The 18,964-nt window shown below is 44.6% G+C and overlaps 1 protein-coding gene across 5 annotated transcripts in view; it reads right to left on the bottom strand.

The window, feature by feature from the left end:
• Window positions 1-18,632, bottom strand: part of TET1 (tet methylcytosine dioxygenase 1) — a 69,352-nt gene extending 50,720 nt beyond the window's left edge. For 4 of the 5 annotated variants that reach the window (XM_069863417.1, XM_069863418.1, XM_069863420.1 and 1 more), the window contains exons 1-2: window positions 16,438-18,632; window positions 7,701-7,751 (exon numbers count right to left, since the gene is read on the bottom strand). In XM_069863417.1, coding sequence (XP_069719518.1) covers window positions 7,701-7,751; window positions 16,438-18,522 — 2,136 coding nt within the window. In that variant the 5' untranslated portion in view covers window positions 18,523-18,632. The remainder of the gene's footprint in view (window positions 1-7,700; window positions 7,752-16,437) is intronic. The other variant, XM_069863419.1, reaches the window with a different exon arrangement.
• Window positions 18,633-18,964: the final 332 nt, after the last annotated feature.

The raw sequence follows: 18,964 nt of genomic DNA, 5'->3' as shown, positions 1-18,964 counted from the left end.
GTCCTAGGTGAACCAAACTGATACACGGTAATACTGTTCCTTCTGCTTCAGTTCAGTAGAGCTCTGAACTGTTAATCTAACAACATTCCTGTTCTTTAATCTAACCAGGAAGACAGTCAGCTCCTCAATGTAGGACCCACTTTAAGCACCTAACCATCTGTTGTACAATCAAGTTTATTATTTACAAGTTACTACATGCTGGTAGCGGCTCCCAGACCAGATCTGCTAAGGACAGACAACACTAAGTTAACAACGCTAACCTGCCCTCACACGCTTAGTTTCCCCTCGCTCAAAAATATCAGCATAGGTCGCAAATACACCTGGCAAAATGTCATACGCAAGTCTTCTCCGAATGCAAACATCTATGTTGTGAGTATATTCTAGCCTGGCTGTAAAACTGATGAGGTGCCACAAGATTAAAAGGAGTAACGAGTACTCTTTAGCAGCAGAAAAGGTGGTGACAGATAGGCCAGAGGAGCAGCTAAATTCAGATAAAAGAGAGAAAAACAGCCAAGCCAATCATTTAAGCCATCAAGCTACAAAACTGCAACACTGTTACGATTTTGCATCTGTGGTTTGCTCATTCTCACAAGGAAAAAAGCCTAAAACATGGCAAACTGTTTCTTTTCTGTCTCTATCAGAACTAGCACGTCTATTAAATAAAGATTAAAATGGAATTTAGCCTGTGTAACTTCCAGCTCCTCTTTAGAGGCGTGCCAACTTTCACTCACGTACTAGAATAACAGCAATCTTCTGGAGCTGCGCTGCACCGACAGTGGTGTCTGCATTGCAGAATTCAGACAGTGACCGTCTGCCTCAAAAATAAATCATTTACATTTTTAAATATGCAGAAATTTCTCCTCTTATTCACAATTTCAACAAAAGTTCACTTTATTTTAGGAAAATTAAATGCAGAGCCAAATTTTACTACACAGCATCAATTAAATTTTAAAACAATACAGACAACACCAACAAAACACTGACTGAGAAAGGAATTCACAGTCAAGTGTCAAGACACAAACCACTCAATTTTAATTCAGCCTTGAAAAATTCTAGTATTCCAAAAGGCTTAATATTAAAGCCATTGGGACAATGAGGATAGCCAAATACATTCTATATACTAATTTTACATATGTTGATGAGAACTGATTATTGTTAGTTACTTATATGTAATTCCTGTTTCCTTTTTTCTTGATACTTAAGTTTCATGTATCTGACATTTAAAAAGAAAACAGCTTTGTAAGAATGCAAGAATTCTTCTCACCTCCTGAAGGAAATCCTCTAATTATGAATTTCTTTTAGTAAGAATGAAATCTTTTGGTCTCAACATAGGTTCCTACTAATGTCAATTTTGCTGGTGTACTGGATAAATTAACTTTCTTATACTCAATAACACTCAATATAAAAAATCTTAGTATAACATCACAAAAAGGAAAAAAAACCACAGAAGTTAAAAGCTGGTGCCAAACAAGCTTGGGGCTTCTCACTGTTTTTCTCCCACATCTGTTACTAAAAGCAATGAACAACCTTGCTTAGCAATACAGCATTGTATTCTGGACAGGCAGTGCCCATTTTCCAAGCCTTTTCTAGACAGCACTTTTTATAAAGGTACAAACAGCAAACACTAACAAGAGATTTCTGGAATTTGCAAAGCCATCTCAATTATTTCAATACCTACATTACATACAGCAAGCGCAAGTATTCAATAAAGCTCATAATTCAGTAGCGAATACAAATAATATCAACAAACCCACACACCTGGAATAGGGAAATACTTATTTCCTAATTCTGTAACTTCACTAAGAACACCTGAACCGTGCGTGAATACACCCATGCATCTGTCCTCCATCTACACACCTACACTGCTCCTCCTTGCCACAAACTATGTTATTTTCACTCATTATTTCAGGACATTTTTTACTGCAAACACATTTTTTACCTTTTTAAGAAGCTTCACTTCAAAATCAGCTAAAGTGGAAGATGCAGCACTGTGCTAAAACACACAGGGACATTCAAAGTCTATAAATAGTAATTTAAAAGGTGCAAAATCCTCCAAACCCATTGTAATCACCAGGCTCAGCCTGGCCTCACTCAACACTTCCCAGCCTCGTTCCCCAAGAGGAGGAGTGTTGCTATCCTCACAACTGCTCTGTTACAGCAACAAACGAGTTAAAAGAGAAAGCCCTACTCCTCCCCATGCTCCTCTCAAAGGACAGTGTCCCTTTCTTCCCTCAATATTCACTGTGGGGACAAAGAGCAGCGTGGTGGTGCTGCTGCTGCTGAGCAAGCAGCCAGGGGTCCCGAGGAGGAGGTGGATGGAGGGGGAGCAGCACTGGAGCTCTGCAGGACCTGGGGGGGCAAGAGAAGGAGAGCATCTCTGCATCCCATCCAGCTCACAGGCTGCAACTCTCTCAGAAACCGGCTGGGAAAATTCAGGATCAGAAAACGACAAGAGTAAGATTAATAATTTACAGACCATTTACAAAGGGCTTCTTTGTTAGGATTCCATTCGAAACGCATCTACATACAGGAGTAGTCTTAGCAGTGCTGTACAAACAACACACAGAAGCGCTTCGTACGCGCACATGAGCACATTCACGTGGAAGCGCTGGAAAGGCTGCTCGGGGAAGTGTGCTGCTAAATTACAACCACAATCATCCCCACGTACATCAAAGGAAGCACACGAGCCTACCATGAGAAAAAAAATCCTGAATCCCATTTAGACAGGCACACACCCAGCTCGAAAAAGGTCATACTTAAAACAACATTTCTTCCAAAAAAATGATAACTTATTTTAAAAAAACCTCTAGGTTAACAGCTAAGTTTCTTATCTTATTTTTTTAAATAAAAGTTAAATGATTTGTGTAGGACACACACACCAAAAGTAATCTCTCCCTATCAAAAAAAAACAAAAAAGGCATCTAAGAAATAGGCAGACACTTTCACACAGTACTCAAAGCAAAGGAAACTTTCCAAGGTGATTATGTCCCTTTAAAGATACAAAGAAAAAGAGGACATCCTTTCTAACTTCTTTTACATCGTTCTTATTCCTCCGTAAAATTCCACTACAACACAATTCCACCCACTGACTTGCTCATATCTTATTTTAAAGGCAGAAAAAAATGTATTAAAACTTAATTTCTTTCAGCTAAATATTCTAGCAGACATTTTGCATTACGCCATAATTTAGAATAAATGTTCAAAACCAGTTCAGTCTATGCTCACTCAAAGCATTACTATGAACGTTATCAGTTAACTTTCCTTAACTCTCAGTAACACATATGAGCCTTAAAAAAAGCATCTTCTTTAAGCAAAAAACTAAAACTGCATTGAAACAAGGGCAAGAGCAGGTCTGCCAAACCAACCTAATATATTTAAAGCTGGTTTTGATAAGAAAGACTATCTTTAGTATGTGTAGAGGGGAGAAATTAAGAGCATGTTGAAATATATATTTGTAGCTTTGATGGAAATGAAACCTCTACCATTCCTAATATGATGTTTATAAACAAACCAGAAGTTCTAGATACTGAGTCACGTCTGGCTTTTGGCTTGGCTTAATCTGAATGGATTTTACAGAGTTTAGCAGGCACCGTTTGTGCTTTTCTGGCTCACACGATTACCATTAGTGTTTATGCATAAACACGCAAACAGAATCAGCCAGACAACAAAGAACGTGCAGGCAGTTAGAGTACTCACTTCGCACTGCATATATTACTCCGGATCTTTCCCACAGTTTCCTCCCTTCTTTCAACCTTTCTGTTGTTTTTTTTCCAGTCTCCATCAATGCAGCGAACACCTGCGGCCACGCCTGAGTGGCAGCCTCGGCTCCACAGAACCTAGTGGGAAGACCACGGGCTGGAGTCCTTCACCAGTTGTACCCTCATCCGTGGATTTCCCTGACAGAACGACACCCTGCTCACTCGCTCCATTCTTCTGAGCTCTGTGTTAAGCAACTTGCCTGTGACAGCAAACTGCTAAGGGGAGCTGCACCGCCCAAACCGAGTGAGAAAACTGCTAAATGGCTAAAAGGAACATGACAGTAAGTGAGACGGTGTGTATAAAACACCTTCTGAAATGCAGGCAAATGAATTTTTAAATATCAATCCTTTCTATATAGACTTTCCATTATGAGGAATAAAATTTAAGAAGTATCTGCTTAACTGGGAAAATCACACAACGCAAACTGTAATTAAAGCTACCAGCATACTCCTTCCTTAGCCTCCATTACTATGGACTCACAAAGACTCTTTCTTCAATGAGCACATGCTCGTTAGAAGTGATGACTGTTTCAGGTGTTCTTACAAATGAAACACAGAGAAAACTGTATTTATGGCACAGAATAATTTCCTAAATGATTCCTCCTACAATAACCAGAATGGAGTACTAAAACACAAGTGCGGAAAATGACAAGTAACAAATGAAAAATCACTTTTAGTCTTAACGTTTTATCAGTTCAACCCATTTTCAACCTGAAAGCATTGCTTATTTTCACCCTGTACAGAAGAATCCATAAATATGTTGGTCCTATGAAGCATAATTAGAAAGAGCAGTTACCCTCCAAGTAAATAAATGTGTACCTAGCAAAACTTGGGAGGATTAGAAAAATACTAATTTCATGCATTATTAGAAGAAAGCGCTTAAGAGCCACCTTTAAGAAAGATAAGCTATCTCAAGCACATCACGAGCCAAAACAAAAGGAAAATATTCTGTTAAAATGTTGACAGTGACCCTCGCCAGACACTCTCAATTACTAACAATCATTAAATCAAATGTTGAGGTTATAATCCAACAGATGTGACAACACCACTTTAGATGGTAGTCCCACCGATAACAAAAGCCAGGTTACAGAGTCATAGACCAGAACGTCATATTTCTAAGGATGTCCTTGTAAATTACACAGCTTTTCCTAAGTCTACTGCAGCTGACAGAGAGCTGCAACACAACTTGAGATTTCCAGCTTCCCTCCTCCCCTCCAAAACCAAAGGAAAACTCCACCAACCCCAACACAGATGTTTCATGAGATACCTTCAGGACATCATGCCTCACTTGGTGCACACAAGTAAACAAACTCTTCCAATATACACTTCAGCACCACAAAACAAAGACAAGTACTAGAAAACACGAAGAACAATACCTCAAACCAAAGAGGAAACACCGCAGAATCAATTCAGCAAAGGAAAAGTCAAACCAGAAATAAACACAAGCCCAATGACTAACACATGACACTGCGCACACACAACAGCAGACAAGCCGTTTCATATAAGAGACAAGGAAAAAAAACTCTTCAGAAGGCTTTTTAGAAAGGAGAGGAATGACAGCACAGTACAAAGCAACCTGTCCTGCCACCAAATCAGAAACAGCGGCAAATTGAGGAAAATGTGAAGACCCACACGAACCCCTATCGCAGACACCTGTCCCCAAACCCACTCAGATGTTTCACGCTTTCGCAGAACAGGTGTTGTACCGGTTACACGTTACAAACCTGAATAACTCACCTACCAACAGCCCGTGTTTTGCACGCTACTATCAACCACACAAAACACAGAACGAACAAAGGCTAAAATTCTAACTACACCTATGTGCTACGTTACAACAGCAACAACAATTAGCATGAGTAATTAAAAACATATCCATGACTTCATGAAAAATACTGATTTTTCAGTAGATTAGTTTATTTAATGAAAGGAAAAGAAAATACTTGTTAGTATTGTGCAACCACAACTTCTGTTAGCACACAGGGAGATGGTTTGCACAACTACTACCACATGAAAAGACAGGAACCCATTAGGCTGGACAGACTTGCAAATCAAGGATGGTTATTTGCTACTTACTTAATCTTCACTTTTAACTTTGTTGTGTCTTAGAAAATTGTAACACCTTTAAGGGAATTTTTGTAACATGTAACAGCATGTAAAAAAACTGATAAGAAAACATGAACTGTAGCAAAACTGACAAGAAATTGAGGTGTTTCCAAAGAAAATTCCACCATAGACATTCAGCATTTATCAAATCCACTGCACTCAATAACTTTGGACATTTTAACGTATTGAAACAATACGAAACTATCTTAGAATTATGGAATAGTTTGGGTTGGAAAGGACACCTAATTCCACCCCATCCCCTGCGATGGGCAGGGACACCTCCCACTGGATCAGGCTGCTCACATCCCCATCCAATCCGGCCTTGGACACCTCCAGGGATGGGGCAGCCACAGCTTCTCTGGGCAACCTGGGCCAGGGCCTCATCACCTTCATTGTGAAGAAATTTTTCCTTATGTCTAGTCTAAAGCTGCCCCTCTCCAGTTTATACCCACTGCCCCATGTCTTATCACTACTTATATTTCACTAAGAGAATAGTTCTACTAAGTAAGTTTAACAACATATATTTTTTCTTATTTTCCTTATCTCCCATGTACCATCCATCTTACTTGCAACAACCATCCTCCAACATGTTAGTTTGAAACAACAGAATAAATGACTTATTTCTACTAAAAATATTCTGAAGACTAACTGAAAGATACAATTATCACTGTGCTACCTATTACTTTTTTTTAAAAAAAACATTACTCATGAGCGTATTAAGTCACATTTTGTTATAAAAACTGAAACATCTCCAGTTGAAACACCTATCTTTTGTTATTGTGCAAGATAACCATCTTAAAGACATTGAAGAAACCTATAACTACATGAAACTGAAAGCTGTTGGAAATTTTGGTAAACTACATTTGGGGCATTCTGAAGTGTAAAGGAAAAAAAAAAATCAAACCTACAGTAACACAAGCATAAAATTTCCACTTTTCACAGAATCATAGAACAGTCTGGGTTGGAAGGGACCTCAAAGCCCATTCAGTTCCAACCCCCCTGCCACGGGCAGGGACACCTCCCACTGGATCAGGCTGCCCAAGCCCCATCCAACCTGGCCTTGGACACCTCCAGGGATGGGGCAGCCACAGCTTCCCTGGGCAACCTGGGACAGTGTCTCCCCACCCTCATAGTGAAGAAACCCCTCCTTATGTCTAGTCTAAATCTGTCCCTCTCCAGTTTATCCCCATTGCCCCTCGTCCTATCACCACAAGCCTTTGTAAACAGCCCCTCCCAGCTTTCCTGTAGCCCCTTCAGGTACTGGAAGGTTGCTATAAGGTCTCTTTGGAGCGTTCTCTTCTCCAGGCTGAACAACCCCAACTCTCTCAGCCTGTCCTTGTTTGGGAGGTGCTCCAGCCCTCCGATCATCTTTGTAGCCTCCTCTGAACCCGTTCCAACCGCTCCATGTTATTCTTATGTTGAGGATTCCAGAACTGGACACAATACCCCAGATGAGGTCTCCCAAGAGAGGAATAAAGGGGAAAATCACCTCCCTCACCCTGCTGGCCTCGCACTGAATTTCTGATCCCGTTAAATCTGGGCACTAAAACGCCACCCAAACGCCCGGGTCGCTTTTGGGAAGGAGGCAGCCGGGCTGGAGGAAACCAACGGGAACACGGGATGCCGTGGGAAGCAAACTTTGCAGTCAGTGCGGGAAGGGTCAGGCGTGCACACCAGGCGCTGGAGAGAGGGAGAGGGAGACCCCTCCCGTGCTTTTAAAGGCAGCAAATCTCCCGAGGAGCAGCAAAGCGCCGCTTCCCAGCGAGTCCAGCGCTTAACCCTTCGGCTCCCGCGTGACAAGCGGGAGGGGGGCAAACGCGAAAGTGATCGCTCGGTTACCTTCAAAGCTCTCTGCTTCCTCCTCTGAGGCCTCTTGTTCTCAGTCAGGACCTACAGAAAACACCAAAGGGCAGAGTGAGTCGGCAGCGACAAAGACGGGCGCTGCTTGATCGTCAGAGCGCGGCGGCGCCGCGGGTCCCCGTGCCGCCCGGCGCGTCGGGGGCTGGCGGGGGCTGCCCCTAGGCGGCCGCCCAGCCGCCGGGCCGGGGCGCGGGGAGCGGCGCCGCCGCCGGCCGGGACGCGGCCTCGCTGCCGCCGCCCCGCATCGCTCACAGCGCCGCCATCTTGCTCCGTGCCGCAGCGCGCGGGCCCCGCGCCACGCCCACATTTCCCGCCATACCCACCCCGCCCCGGCACGGCGCGCGCAGGGCCGGCCCCCCTCCCCGCCCCCAGCCAATGGGCCGGCGGCCCGGCCCGCTTAGCCCCGCCCACCCCCGGCCCGGACAAAGGGTGCCGACCGCGCGGGCTGAACGCAAAGCGCGGCCTGGAGCCGCGGAGAGCGCGGAGCCGGAGCGGGGGGGGGCGCGAGGGGGCGACCGCCCACGCGCGCTGGCGGCGGCCCCGGGGTCAGGCGAGGACACAGAACCGCCCCCCCCCGCGGCTCCGTGAACGAGGAGGGGGGGGGCTGCACCTCTGGAGGAGGAGGAGGGGGGGGGGGCTGCACCTCTGGAGGAGGAGGAGAAGGGGGGGCTGCACCTCTGGAGGAGGAGGAGGAGGGGGGGCTGCACCTCTGGAGGAGGAGGAGGAGGGGGGGGCTGCACCTCTGGAGGAGGAGGGGGGGGGGCTGCACCTCTGGAGGGGGGGGGGGGCTGCACCTCTGGAGGAGGAGGAGGAGGGGGGGGCTGCACCTCTGGAGGAGGAGGAGGAGGGGGGGGCTGCCCCTCTGGAGGAGAAGGAGGGGGGGCTGCCCCTCTGGAGGAGAAGGAGGGGGGGCTGCACCTCTGGAGGAGGAGGAGGAGGGGGGGGCTGCACCTCTGGAGGAGGAGGAGGAGGGGGGGCTGCCCCTCTGGAGGAGAAGGAGGGGGGGCTGCCCCTCTGGAGGAGAAGGAGGGGGGCTGCACCTCTGGAGGAGGAGGAGGGGGGGGCTGCACCTCTGGAGGGGGGGGGGGGGGGGGGCTGCACCTCTGGAGGAGCAGTAGGAGGTGATGGGCTGCACCTCTGGAGGAGGAGGTGATCCCCCTCCTCACTCCCCAGCTCATCCTGGGAAGAGCGAGAGCCACCGTGACACCACAAGTGCCTGGGGCTGATCCGTTTCCTCACCCTGGCACTCGCAGGAGCCAACAAGACACCTGACATGCAGATGTATGATTGATGGAAACGTTCCTCCATGCGTCCAGCACTATAATAAAGGACGCTTGGTTTCTAAAACTCCCAAACAAGTCTTGGAGAGTTTATTTTCGGTACCTGCGTTCATCACCTGCCACCCAGGGAACTGCTGCACTGCACCAAAAATGCCACCTGGGACTGGAAGATGGACTTAGGAGCCAGCAGATTCACACAGACCCCACGCACCCACCACAAGCTGCTGCCTACAACACACACAAGAAAAGGCTCCGTCTTCACCTGCTCCTGCAGCACCTAACAAAGAACCTACTGCTAATGGGTTACGATGTGAATGGGCCACCATATCAACATGAAATGCAACTGCTTCCCCACATCTGCACCCGTTTTAAAGGGTTCATCTAGAAGGAAGGAGGATGGAGAGGTCACAGCTCTACTGCAGGTTTTAACATCGAGCCCCAGGGTGTCACCTGGAACTCCGAAGTAACAAGGAATCTCCCACACAACAGGAGTCACTGAAGCATTTCACAAGACTTGAGGGAATGGCAGAAAGATGCGCCAGGGGAGGTTTAGGTTGGACATTAGAAAAAGGTTCTCCCCCCAGAGGGTGGTGGAGCACTGGAACAGCTCCCCAGGGAGGCCGTCATGGCACCAAGCCCGATAACATTCCAGAAGTATTTGGACAACACCCTCAGACACACGGTGTGAGTGTTGGGGCTGTCCTGTGCAGGGACAGGAGTTGACCCCATGATCCTTGTTGGTGCCTTCCCACTTCGAAAACAATTTGCCACTGACACCTAAACCAGAAAGCTGGCTGTGGATTTATGTGCTACAGTGAAAAAAGTGAAAAAAAAAAATGAAGAAGAAACACTTTTCAGCAGCTACAGACTGCGATTTAGAACCATTTTCTCTATCTACTGCTAAATTACAAGGGTGATTCCCATCCAGTTACTGGTGCAAATCAGCTCAGTAGTGCAAGTGCTCAGATGTGAGGACACAAGTTCTGCAATCAAGCAAGAGGAAGCCCTTATTCATTTTTGTTGCCAGATGCTACCTTGTGTTATAGCTCTGCATTTGTCGCACAGAGTACTGTATTCAAGAGGCTTTAGCATCAGGGGTCATAAAAGTACTGATCTGAAATATTTTCCTAAAATAGCCCAAGGCTTCAAGGGTCTTTAAGCATAATAAAAATGAGAGGTAGGTATGCTCAGTGATCTGATTCTTCTTTGCAAGTTTTGGCTACTTAAGATGCTTCACAGTCCAGAAAATAAATATTTTAAAAATATTTGTTTTGTTTGCTTAGAAACCTAAGCATCCATGTTCTGATCTAGTGCCTGAGTTGTTGCGTGCACTGGACAGCACTTAGACAGTCGTTTCAGGTTTCCTTGTCAGCCAGGCTGTTTCCCCTCCTGTTAGGATGGGTCCTCAGACACAAGGAAGGAAAGAAACCTCCTTTCTTCCAATAAAAATTTCCTCTGTAAAAGCTGTAAGAGCTGGCACGGAAAATAAGCAGCAGCAAAGAGGCAACTTTTTAAATGCATCTTCTGAAAAAAACTACACCCCAAACTAACTCATTTCCCTGTAATTTAGGCTGCATGATAGTCCACATCCAGGATCACAGGAAAGAGCAAAAAAAAAAGTGAGTTGTCATTATTTTACAGACCCACGGGTCTTACTGTGTGTAAAATAAGAGCAGACGGCACCGCTCCGACTGCCTGCCCTGTATCATGGGGTAAGGTGTTCTCAGCTCTGCTCATCTTTGCCACACGCTCTCAAACTCCACAAGCCCACGCACTAAACCCTTACAAAACTCTCCAGTATCCTATTCCAGAGGAGTGTTCTTACGTGCCCTCATTTTAACATTTAACTGGCTTCAATATTTCTGGAGTCCATTGTAAAATAAATACTGCAAAGTCTAAATTTCTTGATTATAGCCAAGTCTGGCTGCAAAACAAGAATTCCACTTTGCTTTTTTTAAATTTTTTTTTTGAGATTTCGACATTTGGTTATGCTCCAAAAGCAGAGCAAACCTTTAAAAAATTCAAGAGGAGACATACGGGACACGGGAAACCAAAGTTCAAGCACCTGGTCTGCATCAGGCAAAAAGCCCCAACCACCAAGCTGCTCTAATCATTCCCTCCCCTTTATGTTTAAAGTAGAGATTTCATCTGGAACCTCAAGAAACTTTCTCCCCAAAATAGTTGCATCAAGACGGATAGTAGCTGTGAAAGTGCTCTGTTAAATCAGCATTTTCCATTCAAGGAATGGCTTACTGGAAAGTTCCCAACCGCCTCTAATTGCAGCATCCTTTTTAAATAGGTCTGTGCATTCAGTAGCGTGTTAAAAACCCACAAGCAAGCAGGCTCTTATTGTTATTTAATATTTCCATGTTACTCAGATTACAACTGGTAAATAAAATGTCTCAAGGCACCTTGGTTAATCCAGTGACCTTGTGTTCAGTGCCCTGACTTTTCTCCCTGACTCCAGGTCGCACTAAACCACTTCTGGTCCCTTTCCTAACACAAACTAAAGCTCTCCCCCCACCACCAAATACTTTCAGCCCCAGAGGGCTCCCTGCCCAGGCAGGACCCTGGAATGCGGGGACCTTGGCAAGCCTTGCAGAAAGAAGCCTTTGGAGACCAGAGCTCCTTGCAGCCGCCGGTTTCACAGTTTATGGTCTTTGGGGCAAGAGGAGCTCCACTGGCATGTTATGAAACCCTTTAAGTTCACCTTATTTCTTGAAATGAAACATGCTTTTTGGTAGAAAGTAGCTGTGAAATAGGCTTCAGTAACAGCTATACTAGCTTGGAAACCAGCAGTCTTGGAAGCATCACACCCCCGCGTAGGTAAACTTGTCAAACCCTCTTTTCACTGTGAAGTGCGCTAGAGCGAGTCCAGAGGAGGCCACAAAGATGACCCAAGGGCTGGAGCACCTCCCATGCGAGGACAGGCTGGGAGAGTTGGGGTTGTTGAGCCTGGAGAAGAGAAGGCTCTGGGGAGACCTCAGAGCAGCTTCCAGTACTGAAAAGGGGCCTACAGAAAAGCTGGCTCTTGATCAGTGAGTGCAGGGATAGGATGAGGGAGAACAGTTTTAAGCTGAAAGAGGGGAGATTTGGGTTAGATAGGAAAAAGAAATGTTTTTCTGTGAGGGCACTGAGGCCCTAGCATAGGTTGCCCAGGGAAGTCATGGCTGCCCCATCCCTGGAAGTGTCCAGGGCCAGGTTGGATGGGGCTCAGACCAACCTGGTCCAGTGGGAGATGTCCCTGTCCATGGCAGGGGGTGGAATGGGATGGGCTTAGTAGTCCCTTCCAACTCAAACCATTCTGTTGTTCTATGATTATTCATTCTGAGAGGAACAGTAACCCAATATAAAGCTTTTTTTCCTCTTCTTTTCACAGCTTGTTTACATTTTTTTATTTACCAGGCCACTCTTACAATTAAAAAAAAAAATCAGTAAGCAAAAAAAAAAATTTCCCCTATATATTTGAGACTCTTTCTTCACCAACTCCTAACTGAGCAGCTATGGTGTGAAACCCTGGGAAGAGAGGCATCACGTGTAACAATATCAGTACCCAGAGGGGCTGTCAACTAGAGCCCACAATGCTTTATCCAGACTTTCATGATGTCACACCCCTGCAAAACCCATTACATTCAGCAAAGTGAACCATCACTGAAGGTTTATTTGGGTATTGATTTGAAGTGATATTTTTCAAGTCCAATACAGTTTTCAAATCTTTATCTGGATTATGTGTGAATTAATGAAAATAACACTAATGTAACCAATACCAGCTCCAAACATGCAACCGATACTCTCCAAGGGCTGAAAGCTTGTGCACACATGGGTACGTGTGTTGGAATATGCACTTCAGCTACATTCATGACTTCTACCACCCAGGCCTTACTCCCTACAACTGCAAATCCACACCAGTTCTTAAAGAAAAACAACACTTGCGTATCTTAAACAGTACTCATGTACCGCCAATGCCTGTGCTCGCTGTCCTACAGCCATTTAACATACAGAGCTCTACTTAACTTCATTATGACTTTCATAGAATCAGAATGGTTTGGGTTGGAAGGGACCTCAAAGCCCATCCAGTTCCACCCCCACTGGATCAGGTTGTTCAATGCCTCATCCAGCCTGGCCTTGGACACCTCCAGGGATGGAGCAGCCATAACTTCCCTGGACAACCTGGGACAGTGCTTCACGACCCTCACAGGAAAACATTTCTTCATAAAAGCTAATCTAAAATGCATTTCTCATTCCTTCTTCCCACACTTCTTATGCCCTCTTTGCCCCATACATCTTGGCCTGAGTTTCAAGTAGAATCATTAAATCACAGAATCGTTTGGTTGGAAAAGACCTTCGAGATCACTAAGTCCAACCATCCCTGTCCACTGCTAAACCATATCCCTGAGCAACCTAACTACCCATCTTTTAAATACCTTAAAGGACAGTGACTCCACCACCTCCCTGGGCAGCTGTTCCACTGCATGAGAGCTCTTTCAGTGAAAAAAATTTCCTGCTGATACCTAAACTGAACCTCCCTGGCGCAACTTGACTGGCACATACTGTGACAGAAAATTTGCCCTGTCCCACTCCAAATCATAGAGTGGCTTAGGCTGGGAGGGACATTAAAGCCCATCAAGTTCCAAACTCCTGCCATGGACATGGACACCTCCCACTGGATCAGGTTGCTCAAAGCCTCAACCAACCTGGCCTTGAACATCACCGGGGAAGGGGCATCCAGGACTTCTTGAGCAACCCTCCTCAAAGGAAAGAAAATCTTTCTAATACCTAATACAAAACTCTTCTCTTTCAGCTTAAAATCAGTACTCTTCATCCTATCCCTGCACCTCTGATAAAGAGCCCCTTCCCAGCTTTCCTGCAGCCCCCCTTTCGCATTATTTAGTTAGAATGATAACAGATAATTTGCTTTCAGGCAAAACACTAATGTTTAAACCATGGTCGCGCAGAGTGTGTCTATCCCCTACACCCTCCTCCCAGTGAATCACCTCCAAAAAATGTTTACAATCCACCAACATGAGATGCATGACTTCTGAACAAGAAATGCACTGAATTCTACCTCATTTCTCTTAATGATGTTCACTTTCCATACCATGGACAGAGACCTACAGCTTTGGGTTTTTTGCCAGACAAAACAACTATTGAAACACACTATTTGAAACACCTTACTGTCCATGTTACTGTCACAGAAGTCTCAGCTGTCCCAGTTCCAGTCCTACCAGTTCAGGAAAACACAATGGGATTCCCTTCTAGAGTGCTATAAATCATATCTAAGGGATAGCTGCAAACAGTGCGATAGCGTTTCCCATTCCCCACTACTCCCCCTCAACATCTTTAAAGAGCTCTCGTAACGTATCTACATTGTAGAAATACTTTCCTCTTCCACTTTCTCAGAGCACAGTTTCTAGAGGTTACAAACGAGGCAAGGCTCGCGCCTACGAATATCTGAAAAGGCACCAGGTTTCATTCAAATACAACTTTATAAGAAAATACCTGACATGTTCTTAAATGTCAGGAATATTTCATTTCCTCTGTTCAGTACTCTGAAACGTCATACAAAATTTAACGAGAAATGAGGGAGGCCTCTGATGCAGCTCCAAATGCATTGTGCAAAATGCAACCAGTTTAATAAAAGCACACCAAGCTGCCAAAGAAAAGAATAAAAACAAGGAATCTCTCATAAAGAAAGCAAAAGGAGCGCCCGAAGAGGACAAGGGTGAAGGGGGCAAAGCTAATCTGCAAGGAGAAGGTCAGCCTGAGCAACAAGAAAAGAAGTATGTTTAGCCTGGAAAACAAAGGTTGACAGAAAAGCTGGAGTGCTTCTTCCACCCACCCTGCCAAAACCCTTTTTAAAACATGGCTTTTAGATCACTTCCTACCTCAACTCCACCAATTCTTCCCCCTGAGCTTCTTTAACCCCAATGACTAAATGTACAACAGGACAGAATGTCACTCCCCTTTGGTTGTAAAAAGTCAGGATCAGTCTCTACCACCTTTATTGTTTTAATATATATCTTAAGTCACATTATAGCTGTCCTTTTTTTTAGCAGGACAGCTTCAGTAACTGTCATTCTCACTTTTCTTTTTTTAAAGAGCATTTGGGAGCAGTTGAGACACAAAGATATTTTTTTAGTGAATTCTGAGCCAAGCTGTTTGAAACTATTTCCCTACACATTATAACTTAAAATATACTCCCTCTGCAATGGGGGAATATATCCCATCCCCCAAGCGCTAAAGGACTTTTCTTTCTGCTTGCCTGCTTTAAAAACAGAAAAGATTTCTCTGCAAATCCTGGTAAACACAGGACATAGAGTGGGGAAAACAGGAGGTCTCCTGAGATCTTGGCAGCTGACAGGAATTTCTTACTAGTGTCAGAACATGCTATTTTAATGAAACTGCTGTCCAGAAAGGTTTTGCAGGTGCATTCTCCCCAGCGTGAACTGCTCCACTTGGAGTGCAAGCTGGTGCAGAGACTTGAACCTCAGTTTCCCACATCCCAAGGCAAATGTCCCAGTGACTTAACTACCGAGACAGCATCTTCCACTCCATGGCTCGGGTACCACTGGATCATACAAAGCAGAACGCTTGCAGCAGGACATGGAGGTGCAGAGGCTAACTCCACAGCTCAGAGGTCAGGGAATTCAGTTGGGATGTGGGAAATCTATGTTCAACTCCCTACTTACCTGATGAAAAGCCTGATCTTGAACTGATCTCTCTCAGGTGAGTGCTGTTATCACAGGGACATACAGATTGTCTTTTCCCCTCCTCTTTGTTCCAAAAGTAATGACCTGGGTTATAAAAGGCTGATGAATCAGAAAAATGAGGAGGAAACACAGAAAAAGAAAGTATGCATGGGGGATGTGGTAAAAGACAAAGGGAGACAGGCAGGAGAAATGAAATGAGAGAAACAGAAGAACAGGCAATTAGAAAAGCAGAGAGATGTGAAAGGGGAAATGCAGCTACTATTTGATCCTGAAGCTTTTATTTCCACAAAATCTGTCATCACTAGCAAATTATTTTACCTGAATTAAAGAGCAAACAGCCTGCCTTCCCTTGCTTTTTAACCTTAAGTATTTTGAAACACAGACTCTCTCCAATAATTTAGTCTCTTAAGACTATCCTCATCCTTTCCCCACCCTTCAATTTTTCTCATCTCTTCATGCCCTCAATTAATTAATCATCTGGCCAATGTGCCAACATCTGGAACACAGCGTTAAAGCCGTACTTACCTCTGATTTTATGCACTTACACAGCATGAATGACCCCAACTCACTTTGATCTATACCTCTACAGATGACAACACAAAGTTTCTACACAACCTGTGAGCCTAAGCTCTCTGAAGCTCTGCAGTGACCAGCATTTATTTCCCTTTGCAGAATTGGATCTCAAGCCTCAAAAGAGTGACTTAATGTGTAACTCCTCTGGCTTACCTCAAAAGGCAGCATGATTGGCGGCGGTGGCTTCTTCAGTTCTTCACATTTTCTCTTTTTACATATCCGGTGACTAGTTTTGCGCTTCCTGCAACAGCTGCATTCTTCACAATTTGTTTTCCGCAGACAGGGCTCACAGACTCCACAACGCCTTCGTTTCTTCTTCTCTAGCATAGGGAGCAGGGATGAATACGGAACAGGGTAATCACCAGCTGGATTTTTAAGGGAGGATGGCCCTGAGGCCTCTACTGCTTCAGCACTGTCGCTCACATTGTCCTGAACCAAATTCAGGCTTACTCCGACACTTCCCAGCTGTGATGAATAATCATTATGCTGCAGTCTTGAGTCAGCTGGCAAATCTGCATTTATGGCTTTTTCTGAGGCAGGAGCAGAGATTTCCGTGCTTGAAGGCAACTCCGAAACAAAACCTTCAGAGAATTGTCCGGAGATTTCACCAGAGATTTTATTGACTGTGCTTTTTTCTAACTCTGGAGATGAAGTGGGGACACAACCTGAATTCAAAACTAATGTCTCTGCATCGATACATTTAACAAGCTGTTCAATGTCCCCCACCTGAATATTGTTTAAAGAGGTATCAGAAACCGGTTCACATACTGTAAATATGGTTTTTGAGTAAGATTCTGAATTCTCTCTTGTACAGCTTAAATCCACATTTGAGTCGAGCTCTTTGTGAACAGGTACAAAATCCACAGGCAGTTTCATGTGGGATTCTGCAAGTAAGCTAGCACCTTCGAAATGTAAAAGCGGATTTGATCCAGCGCTAGCACCTTCAAAATGTAAAAATGAATTTGATCCAGCACTAGCACCTTCAAAATGTAAAAGTGAATTTGATCCTGCCCTAGCACCTTCAAAATGTAAAAGCGAATTTGATTCAGCGTTAGCACCTTCGAAATGTAAAAGCAAACTTGATTCAGCGGCAGCTACAGAGCTGGACTCTGAACAAACACCTTTATCCTCAGACTCTAAATCCCAGCCTGCCTTCAAGCAAGACTTCGCAAGTGAGCTTGCATCTGCTAATAAATGTTCTTGTGAGTTAAACTCAGAGGTAACTACAGCTGCAGAATTTGAGTCTTGCTCTTCACTAGGTAGCACCAGGTCCGACTCTGCCCCAATGTGGGGTTTGGTAAGTGGGACCGACTCCTCTAACGGTACCACTGAGCTGAGGTCTGAGGTATCAACAGAACTGGAGTCAGGTTCTCTACTGTTAGGCACCAGGTCGAAGGAAGTCTCTGCACACACCTTCGAGATTGATTCAGAGGTGATTACAGGGTCAGAAGGAGAAGATGGAAGCACCGGCACAGCACCTTCAATAAATGCTTCAGCCAAACTACCCATCTCAAGATCGCTGGGTGTTTGTTCACAGGGCAGGTTTTCATGCTCGTATTTCACCTCTGATGCTTCTGAATCATCAGCAGTTACCTGACTGCTTGGAATGGAGTCATTTGTTTCAGGTATTCCTGCCTCTTTGTCCTGAGTGGCACACGTGGTAGCAGGCTCTTCGCCAACACCACATGTAGCACCTTCTGCAGGCAGAGGAACTAACTCATTTTGTGCTAAATCTTGCTCAAAAACTCTTTCACCTGTTTCAACATTTTTTTCTTCTACTACTACCAGGGCTTCTTGTTCATGTTTTTCCTTTGTTTCTAGCCTTTTCTGTGCTGCAGCTTTCTTGGGTTTTGCAACTGGAGTTTGGGACAACCTACGGGAGAACGATCGGTTACGGAGAGACATTGTAAAGCCATTGATGTTGAAAGAATCCTGGTTATGAAAGAGGATACTGTCAGCTTTCTCCAAAGTCACCCAAGATGCTCCAGACAAGGTTCTGGTTACACTGCTCCTGAGAAGTCTACCTGAAGAGCTCATGATCGGTTTCTTTTCTTGATGTTTTTTCTTAACATCTTTTTCTTGCGCTGGCTTTTTGCTTTTTCCAGAGCTAACAGCTTTTGTAGAAGTCTTTGTGGTTTTCTTTCTCACTTGGCTAGATTTCTTTTTGCCCTGGTTATTTTTCCTTTTGCCTAACTCTTCCTTTTTGACTAATCTGGAAGGCCTTGTGTGGTGAGCCATGTCTGCGGAGTAGTAGAAATGTTAAGAGGCGAGGTGGAAAGAAATCATGAGCTCTTGAGAGAACTTTTCAATAGAAAACTGCATACTCCCATTGCTGCCCTCTGTGGTGATAGAGCGTTAACTCTGAAAGAGAAAAAGAAAAAATAGCATTAATATAATGCTAATTAATGAAGGTTGTGTATATATTTTGATAGGAATGGTTGGACTCGATGATCCAGTGGGTCTCTTCCAACCTGGTTATTCTATGATTCTATGATGCTATATTGAAATGATTTTTTTTAATATTTAAAAAGGTACAGGTAGACCTAGAAATACCAGGATTGGGCATTACATTCGATTAACACAAAAGCTTTGAAAATATTTGTATATTGCAAAATGGAAAGCTTGCCATTTGTGTTATAACACAAATGATGGAGAAAGCGGAGCTCAAACAACCATACAA

This window comes from Phaenicophaeus curvirostris, chromosome 9 (genome assembly GCF_032191515.1).
Source record: "Phaenicophaeus curvirostris isolate KB17595 chromosome 9, BPBGC_Pcur_1.0, whole genome shotgun sequence".
NCBI lineage: Eukaryota > Metazoa > Chordata > Aves > Cuculiformes > Cuculidae > Phaenicophaeus > Phaenicophaeus curvirostris.
The sequence above is the reverse complement of the archived record's forward strand: the minus strand, read 5'-3'. Positions and strand labels throughout refer to the sequence as shown.